General features: G+C 34.9%; 2 protein-coding genes across 2 annotated transcripts; one reads left to right on the forward strand and one right to left on the reverse strand.

Annotated features, from left to right (window-relative positions):
- The first annotated feature begins 917 nt into the window (after window positions 1-917).
- Window positions 918-2,979, forward strand: LOC100267842 (uncharacterized). Its single transcript, XM_002282950.5, has 7 exons — window positions 918-1,220; window positions 1,341-1,394; window positions 1,472-1,603; window positions 1,714-1,822; window positions 1,915-1,956; window positions 2,073-2,129; window positions 2,206-2,979. Exons 1-7 carry the CDS (start codon window positions 1,078-1,080, stop codon window positions 2,809-2,811), a joined length of 1,143 nt encoding a protein of 380 aa, XP_002282986.3. The 5' UTR covers window positions 918-1,077; the 3' UTR covers window positions 2,812-2,979.
- A 5,048-nt stretch (window positions 2,980-8,027) lies between these two features.
- On the reverse strand, window positions 8,028-12,127 carry LOC100241957 (cysteine proteinase mucunain). The gene is made up of 5 exons (XM_002284937.4): window positions 11,238-12,127; window positions 9,842-10,077; window positions 9,613-9,753; window positions 8,828-9,280; window positions 8,028-8,420 (listed from the first exon to the last, which is right to left on the reverse strand). Exons 1-5 carry the CDS (start codon window positions 11,713-11,715, stop codon window positions 8,325-8,327), a joined length of 1,404 nt encoding a protein of 467 aa, XP_002284973.1. The 5' UTR covers window positions 11,716-12,127; the 3' UTR covers window positions 8,028-8,324.
- Between the last annotated feature and the right edge of the window lie 1,771 nt (window positions 12,128-13,898).

Raw genomic sequence — 13,898 nt, forward strand, 5'->3', positions numbered from 1 at the left:
TTCCTACCACCTAATTTCACTAGCTCCACAACTTTGTAGAGTAAGTTACTATGAATCACAAACCAACCAATTCTCTGAAAACGGCACAAGCTAAGGATTTTTTTCCTTTGAATTTGTCCCCATTCTGACTTCAATAGAGGTCATAGTGCTTGAGTCGGTTAGCCATCCATCCAAATTCAAATATTAATCTTAAAACCAAGTTGATATCAGATTGATTTGTAAAAGGCTCTGTATTACTCTCTAAGGAGACAGGAACGGGAAGAAGATGAAAAGATCGAGCTTGTATAAATGTTGATGCTTAGAAGTTACGCTTAGTCTCCGGAAAGATGGCGTATCAAATTTGTAACCAGAAAGATTTTGCAATGGTAGTGGTTTCCAAACATAAACGTCAAAGTGTTGCTTCTGCACTTCTTCTTCTTTCCGAAATATGGTTCTGCTTCACACACTTAAACTTCAATCATTCAAATAAAAAACTTAAAAAAAGCAAGGTATGTTTTACAGGTTTTTGATACAAAAGTTGTTTTTTGCAAATAAATTTGAGGATTTTTTATTGTTATTATTATTGAGAATGTTATGAATAATAGCTGAAAATATATATAGAAAATACTCAGCAAACTTTTACATTTTGCGTATCTGCATAATAACTTTAGAGAGATTAAACAAAGAAATCCGGTTTTTGAACTTGAGTCATCGATAAAATTTTGTTCATAAAATAATTAAGAATTGTTTTTAAAAATTTTCTCAAAAACTATTCCTTTCCTTTCCAAATAGACCTAAATCTTGGATGAAGAAGGGACAAAAAGGTGGGATGATTACATCATCAAATATTATGAAGTGATTTTATTGTATAATCAGTATTATGCAACAACATAAATAAAAGTGGAGGAACAGCAAAGATTTATGATGGATGGTATGGTTTTGAGAACATGTACAAGTGGGTTGTTTGGACCATGTTTCCTACGCACACATTATACACGCGTGGGTGTGGCATTCCTTTTGTTTGTTCTTTTTCTTTCTAATTGTGACTGCAACTGGGTATACTGTTGTGGCTTTTGTTCTCTCTTCTCTCTCGCGACAATGGAAAGTGGAGTTCCCATGCTTAATTGTCTGTTGCAGCATGCATTGAGAGGCCTATGTTCTTGTTCAGATTCTTCCAACTCTTCAAAGTGGGTGTATGCAGTTTTCTGGAGGATCTTACCTCGGAACTACCCTCCACCAAAGTAAGAGAACCGGCACCAACTAGGGAATGAAAGATAAAAAAGAATGAAAGATTTGGCTGATACAATTCAAATTACAAATGAAGCTATTTAACGTACTTAGATCACATTGCATTTTTTCAGGTGGGATTATGGAGGGGGAGCTCTTGATCGCTGCAAAGGGAACAAGAGGAACTGGTATTCCATTAGAATTATGATAACCCATGTCTCATTTTGGTCTGCTTTTGAGTTTTGAAGTGGATTTTCTTTTCCAGGATTCTTGTTTGGGAAGATGGGTTTTGTGATTTCTATGAGTGTGAACGAGCCGGGGGCGAATACATGAAGGGCAGGTTTGGTGCTGATGTCTTCTTCAAAATGTCCCATGAGGTCTATAATTATGGTGAAGGGTAAGAATTTATGGCCATCCATTTCTTTCCTTCCATTTTCTCTTGGTTGAATAGAAACTGTAGGAAGCCTTTGAAATTAACTGGTAAGTTTCTCATGGTACTTTTTGCAGATTAGTGGGAAAAGTTGCAGCAGACAACAGTCACAAATGGGTGTTCAGAGAAAGCCCAAATGAGAATGATCCTGGCTTCATCTCTTCATGGAATGTGTCAATTGACCCTGTAAGAAAAACACTGAAGTTTCCAGAATTCAATGCAAACATTAAGATTCATCCTTCAATTCTAACTTTCTCTTGAATTGGTGGTGTAAGCAGCAACCAAGAGCTTGGGAGTTCCAGTTCAATTCTGGCATTCAGGTTAGTTCCTTCACACATTCAAGAATAGAACCAGAAAAGAGAAATTTTCTACTACTATCATTTGAGGATTGTTGTTGTTGTTGTTTTTTTTTTTTTTTCTAATTAACTTCCTACAGACAATTGCCATCATTTCTGTACGAGAAGGTATCATTCAACTGGGCTCATTCGATAAGGTCTCCCCGCTTACCTCTCTGCATCTCTCTTCTTGATTACAACAACTCTTTAAGTGATGGTCTATGGGTTGTGCAGATGGTGGAAGATCTCAATCTGGTGATTAGCATACAGAGGAAATTCAGCTACCTCCAGAGCATACCTGGCATTTTCTCCATACAGAGACCATATCTACCCATCCAACAACCAAACGCCACTGAAACAAGTTTCTCACCAGAAGAAAAGTGCCAACTAGCCGGAGCAAAGAGACTGTACAGCGACAGACCCGGCGAGCCTCCCATCAAGTCCATCAACTTGGGCTGGAACAGCCCACAAAACGGTGTTGCGGGACCTGCCATTTGGTCTATCCCACCTCTTTTACCCACCATGTCTTGCAGTCTCGGAGCTCTGTTATCAAAGCTCCCTTCAGTTCTGCCATCCTACAACCACATTGAAGCTCATGACACAACTCTGCTTAGCAATAACAGCAACAGCAACATCAATAGCACAAGCCAGAGGTTGAAAGTTAATGGTGTTGGTGGGTTAAATGAAATTCAAATTGCCGGTATAAAATTGGAATCATCCTGCCTGATGGACACAAATCAAGAAGAGAAACCCAGTCCACTGGATCCATGTTTAGGGTTGCGAGATGAATTAGGGTTTGGACGTGCAAGGGAGGGAGGTCGTGCTCTAAATCTCAATTAATTAGGAAAATCCAATTGTATTTATTGTGATAAACCAGATAATTTTAGCTAGTTGGCCTTTGAGTGTGTGGTCAGTTCCTTGCTCACTCAAGCACAAATGTATGCCCAACACTAATAAACTTACTGTATTAATATAACTGTATGATAATGAGATCTCTCCCCTTTTTCCTTTTTGTTGAGTTTGGGGCATGTTTCCATACTCAAATTAATTCATTAATTTTTTACACTGAACATAAAATCAAAGAAATAAGTAACCTTTAGTATGGGTCTTTAGAATAAGATACTAGTTTCTGTATAATTCATTGAAAATGATAGGGGTGGGGATGTTGATGGGTCAGATCTTAACATGCACCCATGCTCCCTTATTCTACATTGGTTAAATGGTGATGGTTCTACCTAATAGACAAAGTTGCTATCTAGGTTTACGTGCACGTCTCTTGACTTGAACCGGAGAACATGAGGCAGGTCATTGAGCCAGACACAAACCCAATGCCATTTGGCCGGCTCTGCCAATGTTTGTTAGTATGGTAGAGACAAACACGATGATCAATGTTTTATATCTGACCTTCTACCGTGAGATTCTTGAAGATCATAGTTTGGAAGGAAAAGGGTGGCGAAGAAACAGTGTCTTTGTCCGTCCAGTTTGCAAACAAAACAACAGCCGTAGTTATTGCAAAAGCATAGAGCGTCCACTCATAACTTCTTTGAAGAATGAGGTGCAGTGGCAGGTAGGGGTTTAACTCCGGTAGCCTGTCCCTTGAGAAATGTTGGGCCACTTGTATGTGTACTGGTCCCGGCCGAAAATCAAGGACAAAGATAATTGAGGTTTGGGACAAGTTGAGGAACCCGACATTTGGTATCTAGCCCTACACAATGGCCGGTCCCCAGCCTCATATTCTTGATCTTTTTCTCTTTGGTTGGTGACGCTCAAAGCTTAAATCAGTTGTAATTTATGGGATCAGGCATTGATGTGGCTCCCCTTGGTTAGAAGAATGTAACATCACTTATCAACCATCCGTTGAGTTACAATTATTGGATAAAGGAAAATGCCAAGTAATCGTAATGACACCTATAAAACAAAATATCTAAACCGTTGAATATGTATGATAGGATTTAAGTCATCGAAAAAGTTATAAACAAATAGGATTAAAATGTAAACAATGAAACCTAAAAATATATAGGTAATATCATTTGATTAATTGCCTCATTTCAATAGATACCGAAAAAACATATTTCTACATGATAACTAGACCCTAAATAATTCATCAGGTTTACCTTGAATTACTTTCTTTTTTAGGACTTTGTGAGTGGTTCATTGTAATAGCAGCATTTCCCAAAGACCTCACCTAAATCCAACTAGAAAGAAGACCAACTTATGATCTCACCTAATTATTGATTGTGATCAACCAATTTTGGAATTTTCTTTTTTATATTTATTTGGAGTGGCATACCTCCGGAAAGATTTGTGAACAACCCAAGAATGTGTAATTATTTTGGGTTGCCAAGGGGAATAAGAAAAAGGTTCTGACTGTGAGAAGGGTAGCAACTTGTAGAAAAAGACTCATTAAACGAAGAAACACAACTATAGGAAATCTATGTTATTATTTATGGGAACCCACAACCAGATTTCCTATCAATTTAGGTTAAAAAGACTGTAAAACTTCCTGAACAAATCTCCTGAGAAATCTTCTCACTATCTTGAGTATCCAGACATCAAAAATTGATTCATTTGCTATAAAATAATTTGGAAAGTAATTCCTTTTCATTTTTGTTCCCCACCCATGCTAAATTTCAAAAATCACAGTTCAATCAAAATTAAGCTTGAAAGAGCAAAAAATAAAAAGGGATCTGGGAAGTCAAAATCCCATTAGATGTTCATTTTGAAACCCATATGATCCTAGGTCAAATGCTAAATCATTTCCCCTATCTTCATTTCATCCCCCCTTTTATTTTGTTTAAACCACCGATTCACCGAAGCATTATCATTGTTCGTACAAAAGAGCATTGAAATGGAAGAATATGTGAAACGTGTCGTCCTTTGTATGCCATCCCATGGTGGTTTACTTTTCCTTTTCCTCTTTCTTCCTTTCTTTCCTTCCTTTTTCTTTTTTCCAGTAAAGTAATTATTTAACAACGCGGAACACCAGACACTGACCCACCAGAAAAATCATTGATATGTGGTTTTCCACAAGCATAAAGTTTGGATCAATGAGATGGTGATGGTGGGTGGGGATCGGCCATTTTCAGACAGGGTCTCTGATATTTTGTGTACACAGAGAGGCTAGTATAGCGTGAGGACCCAGTTGCCAATTGTATTCTAGTCCTGCCACCCTCACTCTCATCAAAAGCCATTAAGTTTTTTTTCCTCTTCAAATTTTGGCAGACGGATTTGTCCAAGCCCCAACCAACAATTCAAAAATAGATGTACATAACCCAACTCCACCTGTATAAATACCAACCAAACTTAATACTCAGTGGTGGAAATAGAGATCATTTTAGTGAGCTTTAATCGCCTTCTTAACACATTCAACCATATAGTGATGCAGGCTTGGATCAAATGGATCAAGTTTGACTTGAATATTGGCATCTTTCTGGAAACAGGACCACATGTTAAGTGGAAGTATTTGCCATCCTTTGTAAGCAATTCTGAAATCAACTATAGAGGGCGGTATAAGAAAATATCATATGGGTGGGTGATGATATTTGATTGAGGCAGCCGAGAAAATAGCACAGAAGGTAGGTGACACATTTGATTTTCTTAAAAGTTTCCTCTACCTGCCTTTAAACCTTTGGTGGTCTGATAATTTGTAGGTGTCCCGTATTTGTCACGGAACTTAAAAGTCAAATGTGTTTCCTAACCCTAGAAAGATGGCTTCCCAGATGACCAGGCACACAAAAATAAGTTGTCTTTCAGTTTATTAAAAATATATATATATTTATTTATTGAAAATGTAATTATAAGTCTGGTCACAAAAAGAAATGAAGACCATCATCTTGTGTGCACTTCACAATTGAAAATATATATATTAATAAAAAAATAATATTTTTAAGGGCTAAGACCGTCAAACATAATATTTCAAATCTCCCTATAAATTATTAAATTAAAAAAAAAATTCTAAATACAGTGTTTCCCAATTCATATAAATAAAGCTAATTTAAGAACTTTCAAGAAAATTATATTCTAAGTTTCTTCAAATCTTTATATGGGACTTTATTGAATTAAAGTCAAAATCTATAGAACCTCAAATTTCAAGTTTTAAGATCAAAATCTTTTCGAGATGAAGTTATTCAAGGCCTTTGGCATTGTTAAATCATGCTAAAACTCAGTCATACAAAAGCCCAAATCAGATTAAATCTCTCTATTTCTAAGACACATTAAGGCCCAAGTCAAGTTAAGTTCCAAATCAAGTTAAAATTCAAGTCATATTAAGGTGTTGTTTGTTTTTTTACTTAATTCTAAATAAAACTTTAATGTTTAATAGTGTTAAATTAGGTTATTTGTTTTTGTAGTATCTTATTTCTATTAAGTATTAAAAAGTAAAGAAAAATCAATATGTTATTTTTTCTATTTAAAAAAAAACTACATATTTTAACTTTTTCTATTTAGTAAAAAGTTTATAATAAGTCATGAAAAAATAGAAAAACAAATAATCTAAATTCTGAAAACAAATTGTTTTAAGCAAAAAGTCAAAAAAACAAACACCACCTAAGACTTGGTAAGTGTTTGATAAACTGACTTAATAATTTAAAGTGACTTAGTAATTTAATTTAAGTTATCAAGTAAATTAAATATATTTGGTAAAATAACTTAATGTTACGATTTAAAATAAAAAACAACTTTAAGTACTGAATAAAAACAATTAACTTATTCTTAAGTTCACATTTTTATTTTACTTTTTTATCCTTATTTATCTATTTGCCTCTATGATCTCTTTTGTCACTTCACAATCTCCATTATTACTCGATTTTTTTTGCTTTAGTTATAATTTATGACAATAAATATATCAATTTGATGATTTAAAATAAAATTTAAGTTAATTTTATCAAACAACTTTAATACTTAAAGTAAAAATTAAGTAATAAATTTTAACTTAATAATTTAAATATAATTTAACTTAAAATCAACTTAAGTTATTAAGTAATAAATATTAAGTTTTACCAAATACTCCCTTAAGTTAAGTCATAGTTTAAATCATGTCACAATTTAAGTTAATACTCAAATTAAGTTTATGTCATTTAAGATTAAGTGGGCACTTAATAAATCAACTTAATAACTTAAAATTAATTTAATAACTTAATTTAAATTATTAAGTAAATTAAATATATTTAATAAAATAACTTAATGATATAACTTAAAATAAATAACAATAATTAACAAGTAAAAACCAAATATGAAAATTTCTCCTAGAGTTACATCCTTTGGGTGAAAGATTTGAATATAAATATATTAATAAAAAAACATAAAAATAAAGGGAGATTTTAATGTGATATGTTGCATACAATAGAAATAGATACCTATTCTATCTCATAACAACTTTTTCTTATATAGGATGTCTTTCATTTTTCGTTATATTTTTATAAAATCATCACAAGATCATATCACTTTCATTATAAAGATATTTTTATTAAGTTTCAAAATAAGAAATTTAATTACAATCACATATTCAACTCAAGAAATATTCCATAAAATATTAATTCTATTAAAAAATTACATTAAAATTAAAGATTTGAGACACTACTCAACAACTTCATTTTCTAAACATGTCAAATCCTGGGAGATGCTCAATGCCACAGGAAGGAAATTTTACTTGGGACCTTCAAAACCATGCACAGTTATTTCCAATCTAATTGTTTGGAATTAAATTTAAGATTAATTGTTTCCTATTTACCATACGACACACAGCACAAATATGGATGAGGTTTGATGGTTGTCTACTTTCCAGGTTTTGATGGTTTTTTGGAGCTTTCGTTCTCTATTTGCTTAAATGGAATATAATATGTAGGATGGATTTTTCTCTAGTTTTGAAACCAAGTCTAACAAAACTTGAGAATACATCCTAAATTTTCTTGGGAACTACATGACCCTCTAATGCAACAGCAATGAAACTACCAATTTAGCCATGCATTAACCAATGGCTAAATATTGTATTGAGGGGGTCATCAACCTTCTGATAATAAGATAATTTGAAGGGAGAGAAAAGATGGGTGCTACAGGGATCAGGAGAACTTCAAGCATCACTAGAGCAAATCAGGAAAGCCGTAGCTAAATGATGACTGGATTTACAGAGGAAATTGGATACCGACTATAATCAATCTATTGTTCATAAGCAACATAATTATAAAGTACTATCTACACAAATCAGCATCTGAATACACATTGACAGACCACCCATCAATCAGTAATTTTAATGGTGGAAATTGGGGAATGCATATAATGAAACCATGGAGATCATCAAGCTGTGCTATATTCATCAGTCCTCTTGTCATCCACTGCTACAAAGCTTCAAAGTTCTCTTAAGCACTGCTTCTCTTGCCATCACCCCCATAGGCCCAATGAGGTTTAGCAGCAGTGCGCTTCAATGCCTTGACTCCCAATGGGTTGTCCTTGCTCTGTTGCATTGAGGAATATAAGTAAGCAAACACCAAAGAAGATATAAATGGAGGAGGACCTTGGACATCCATTATGGAAAAAATATCAATGGGATTCCACTTTTTCACCTAGCATCTTAGGACAAGATCCATGTTTCAGATAAAAACATCACAAAAAGAGTCCTTTTTGGGTGCAAAATTCATCATCAAGGAAAATTAAAAGTTAAAACAGAGGATTTAGAAAAGAAAAGAGAAAAAAAAAACCTTCTGCATATGATATTTACAAGAAACCAAAATAGATTTCATTTAAAGACAAGGTGGACAGCAAAATAGATTTCAAGTAATGATCTTTTCAGTTGGTGTCCAAGTGCAATGAGTAGTAGTGGTATCATAGCTCAAAATGAAAGACAACGAAGTTTAGTTCTTACCATCATGCAGGTCCCTGCACGGACATTGCAGACGGGATATTCCTGGGGGCAGCAGCTATCATGATCTTCACAGCAGGTGGCAGCCTCAAGTGGGCAGCATCCCCATTGAAAGCAATACTTAGCATACTCAAAGATGCAGCAGCAGGTGCTGCTCTCAGGACATGCGTAGTAGTTATCACAGACAGTTGGGGGCTTTATTGGAGAGGGAGGAGACGGGCCAGGGTTGGGCGGGTTTTGGCCTTTTTTGATAGGGTAAGAGGCTTCCATAGCAATTCCACACTTCCCTGTCGCACTAGTAGCAAGATCACGCTCCATCCTGATATATCCTTCCTCTCCCCAGCTGGCACCCCATGAGTTCTTTACAATCCAGTAATCCACACCATTTTCTGTGCCATATCCAACAGCAGTAACACCATGGTCCAGTGCTGTCCCACATCTTCCAGTAAATATACCCTGAAGAGATTGGGAAACAAATAAAAAGAACCAAGTTAGAAAGGCAACTATTTCATGGTACAACAGGATCACATGGAAGAAACTGTTCTCAGTATAACTTTTATATAATTATTCAACTTATCCTGGGATAGCTATGCAGAGGGTCACCAATTGAAGAAAGAAATTTGGGATCCGTACACCATAATCTACTGTAGTGGAACTTCCAAAAGAAATATCATTACAATAACATATTATGCTTAATTTTTTTTTGATTGGTAACATATTATGCTTAATGATACAGGATCTTTGCCTCATTTGGAGAAAATATAATATAACCAGAGAAAGAACTTTACCGATTGGTAGAGTTGGAATTCCCTGCCACCTGCTTCAATGGCAACGCTCACTGGTTGATTTGCCACTGCCTTTTCAAGTGACTTCTCATCATTCTCAGGAACATCTTCATACCCATCGATTGTAACAACCTTGGCATTTTTCTGCAAAAAAATTACTAAAGAATCAGAAAAAATTTCTTCCTGTTTCCTGTCTTTGGTATTGTATAAATTTTCAAGAATGAATACCGACCCTATACTGGTCACATCTGCCATCGGAAGCTTTGTAGGGGTAATCTTCTTCAGAGTCAATGCCTCCGTTGTTGATAATGAACTCAAAGGCATAGTCCATAAGTCCCCCATTGCATCCTTCATTATATGATGTATCACAGTCCACCAGCTCCTGCTCTGATAGTGATATCAGACCACCAGTCACAATCTTGTTAATCCCTTCCACAGCAGCAATTGTAGAGAATGCCCAACAGCTCCCTTCATTTCATAACAATAATTATTAGATTAATACATCATAACCACATAGAAAGTACAACAAATGCTTAAGGCTCCAGGTTTCCCAAAAGAAACATTTGAGCTGTTGAAGCCCTTTTTTTTTTGGTCAAGCAGCAAATGATCTAATCACTTTAGTTTTGAACTTTGAGAAGAAATAGGCTTCTACAACATTCCAGAATAAAGTACGAAAACAAAACAATTAACCGCATTAAATTACAGTAACAAGGGTTTCATCAAATAGTTGGCATCAATTTCATATCCTTACAAAGTTACTCCTAGAAGCTGATACTTGCTAGAAGGATCCGGTCAAACAATTATTCTAGTTTTATTCAAGGATTCCAACACACATCAGCCATGACATCATATGACCAGAGCAAATATGGTGATACATTATATTTAAAGGGTAAATCCATAAAATATATTTAATTGAAGGAAAAAATCAAATTAGATTTAAAGGGCAAATCTCTAAAATATATTTAATTGAAAGGATAGCGAAATCCGGGGAAGGAGCTAATCCCAGCCAAACCATGGTTGCGAAAGCTGCCAGGTTTTATGGGTCCATCAATATTGACTGGTGGGGTCCTCCCACCGAAATGAATATTCTTATAGATAGATATGTTCGACGAATCTGTTCAAAGAAAAGGGCTATGTGAAACACACATCATCCGCATTAATGGAGAAACGGGTGAGGGAAGAATCCTCTGTCCCTGACACCGCACAAGATTCTTCTCAATCCCTGAAACCAAGGGAAATAATATTTTTCTAAAACAGGGGTCTGCTCTTCTATAATCTATGCCATTGGTTCTCCATGATTGATGATCTCCTGGCTTACAACTTCTAATCCTTGGCATCTGATAAGGGCCCTTCAACATCGGAGATTCTAAACTTACGATTATCGTCAGAGAAATTCGCAATAAAAGGGTATGGTGTCACAGATATTAGTAAAGCTGTGACTGATCTGATGGTATTATGGTCGAGTAATATATAATCCAATTTCCTTCATCTCCAAGAAAAAGATAATGAAAAGGGAACAACAGTAGTATTTGTAATCAAAGAAAAAAAGGCAATAATAATTGAATCAAATCCAACAAAAATACATGCAAATAAATAAAGTTCAGAAACGAATAAGGACTATAACTTACCGCAACTTCCTTGGTCTTTGACTTCAACGACAGCACCTTTCTTTCTCCAATCAACGGACTCCGGCAAGGAATCGCCGACACGAAAAGCGTAACGATCGCTAATCTTGTTGGAAGACCTCCGCTTAGCAGCAGTCCTTGTACCCAAATACATAGACCGGTACTCCTCATTTGTCAAGTCAGCAAACCGGTTCAAACCAACCTTATAGGTCCGGTTCTCGGCGTTGTGTTCATCGATGAACCTGAGGTTGTCCTTAAAGATCTGAAACCTTCTTTCCTTCTCCCCCAAAGCGTTGTACGATTTGCCGTGCTTTGCAAGCCAGGCCTCGTACACAGCCATCACATCCTCATCCGTCCTCCAGCTCGATTTGTCTCCATGGGTCTCGTCGTAGCCGATGATCGACATGTCCAGCGCCGACGCCAACCCCAACAGCAAGAACAGAAAGACGGCCATTGATGAGGATGATCTGCACAAACCCATCTCTCCGAATCACTCCTGTATTGTGAAAAGGAGTGGGGGAGGGCGCGGGGAGTTATATAGGCAAATAAATGGAAAATTAGACGACAATAATACCAATTACGGAAATAATTAAATCGAAATTAAGAATACAGAATAATAAAGGGGCAGGCTGAGAGTGAGAAGAATCCAACAGAGACGCATGTGGATGAGGTATGATTGGGGGAAGGAAAAGCTCCCCAGACGTCCAGACCAACCCACAGAAATAGGAAAGTGAGTGTGGGAATCGTTTGGGTAAATCCGTCATTGTCAGCCCAAGTTTCCTTGATCGTTGGGTTAATCTCCCCCTTTTACTCCCACATGCCTCTCACCCTACTGTCTTTTTTTCCTTCTATTACCCAATCCAGTTTGGCCACGTCGTTGCGATGCAATTCCTGCTCTGGCGGTTTGACACACTGCAACTGTCCTTTATTTTGGAGGGCGGGTCCCGCGGAAAAATGAAATTATCGATTTATTGAATAATGAATTTGCCAATAGTTCCGTTTAAATTTCTGTTTTTTTGTGAATTGTGATTGGTATTTGGACCTAATTGATAAGATATCCGCATGCCACCAAAATTTACCCAATCTTAGACACCATGGAGCTCATCTCGTTGAGCCGGAGAAATGGGAATGGTCCATAGCTCACAACTGATGATTTTTTTAATTTTATTTTATTTTTTAATGAAATTTAATAACGACTTCGTTAAAAAGAAAAAAAAAAAAAAAAAACAGAAAATGGGATATTAATTGTCCTGATGGCTGGCGTTAGATTTTTTAGGTAGCAGCATAGCATTACTATTTAATATTTTTTAACAGCTCTGATAATAATGGGACGAAAAGTAATCCTGTCAGCAACATATTCAAAACACAATGCTAAATTTGGATATTAGCTTGGCCTATAAGGAGTAATATAAATTTTTCTTTAAAAACTCAAATAGTCTTTTATATCAATAATTAAAAAAAAAAATCTAAAATCACGTGCATTTTAAATTTTTCAAAAAGCCAAGGCATACAGAAAAGGATACCTTTATACACATTACTTTATTTGCTCTATCAATATTCATGTACATTTACTTAGCTAACCTTTTTACATTAATTTGATATGGACAGTAAACTATAATGGGTATAATTAGCATTTAAATACATGATAATTATATTTTATGTGTAGGTATTATGTTAATTAATATCCCATAAGGATCCATTTATGATGATACTACTCCATGATAGGCGATCAAAGTGAAGGGGGGGCAGTGTAAAAAGAATCAAAACTGACTTTTCAGAAAGTTTCGATACCGTGAGGCTACCATGAGGCCCTGTCCCCACACGACGCCCACTTGCCATACTCACACTCGTTGGACGTCTATGTCACAATGAGAGGGGCGACCACAATACAGGGGCGGGCAAATACAAAGAACTTAATTGCTAACCCATCGGTCTCGTTTGAGGTGAGACTTGTTATCACGTTTCATCTCTCAATTCCTTGCATATAATTTAATAAAACGCTTAATTTTAAAAAAATGAAAAATGAAAAATGAAAAATGAAAATAATATCATTAAGAATATGTACGATAATATTTATTCATTTTTAGTGAAAATTTTTTCTTTAAAAATATTTTTTGGATATTCATTTATTAAATATTTATCTAAGAAATATTATAGATAATTTTATAAATTTGTAAATGTTTTTTTTTAAAGATTTTATCTAATATTTGATTTTTGGTTTAATATATTTTATCTTATTTATTGCCTGTTTTTAAAATTAGATCCTCAAATTAAAAATTAAACAAATTACTTTCTAAATTTTTTAAAAATCAATATTATAATATCATGCTATATTTATTGAATGGTGTTAATTTAATTTAACGAACGAAAATATCATATATTTTACATAACTTATTAAATAATAAAGTTAAATTTACTATCAAATTAATATTATCTAAAAAAAATATAGGATACATAGACCAGTATAAAGTGTATTAAATTCGAATTTTAAAAAAATGGAAATACTTTAGCAACAAAATTTTGATATTATGTGTTAAAAATATTTTTATATTTGAAAACAGATCAATGTTTTAGAAAATTGAAAATGACTTGAAAACCACATGTGCGTTGGGATGGAAGTCTTGGGCTACCCACTTGAGCCGTGGGTGATTGAAGTACAACAAA

Source organism: Vitis vinifera, chromosome 18, assembly GCF_030704535.1.
Source record: "Vitis vinifera cultivar Pinot Noir 40024 chromosome 18, ASM3070453v1".
NCBI lineage: Eukaryota > Viridiplantae > Streptophyta > Magnoliopsida > Vitales > Vitaceae > Vitis > Vitis vinifera.

Coding starts and splice junctions, on each gene's coding strand:
- LOC100241957 (XM_002284937.4), bottom strand. CDS start 11,715: ATGGGTTTGTGCAGATCATCCTCATCAATGGCCGTCTTTCTGTTCTTG. Junction 10,078..11,237: donor CAAAGACCAAGGAAGTTGCG/GTAAGTTATAGT, acceptor TATGAAATGAAG/GGAGCTGTTGGGCATTCTCT. Junction 9,281..9,612: donor AATTCCAACTCTACCAATCG/GTAAAGTTCTTT, acceptor CAATCTCTTCAG/GGTATATTTACTGGAAGATG.
- LOC100267842 (XM_002282950.5), top strand. CDS start 1,078: ATGGAAAGTGGAGTTCCCATGCTTAATTGTCTGTTGCAGCATGCATTG. Junction 1,221..1,340: donor CGGAACTACCCTCCACCAAA/GTAAGAGAACCG, acceptor GCATTTTTTCAG/GTGGGATTATGGAGGGGGAG. Junction 1,395..1,471: donor AAAGGGAACAAGAGGAACTG/GTATTCCATTAG, acceptor TTTCTTTTCCAG/GATTCTTGTTTGGGAAGATG.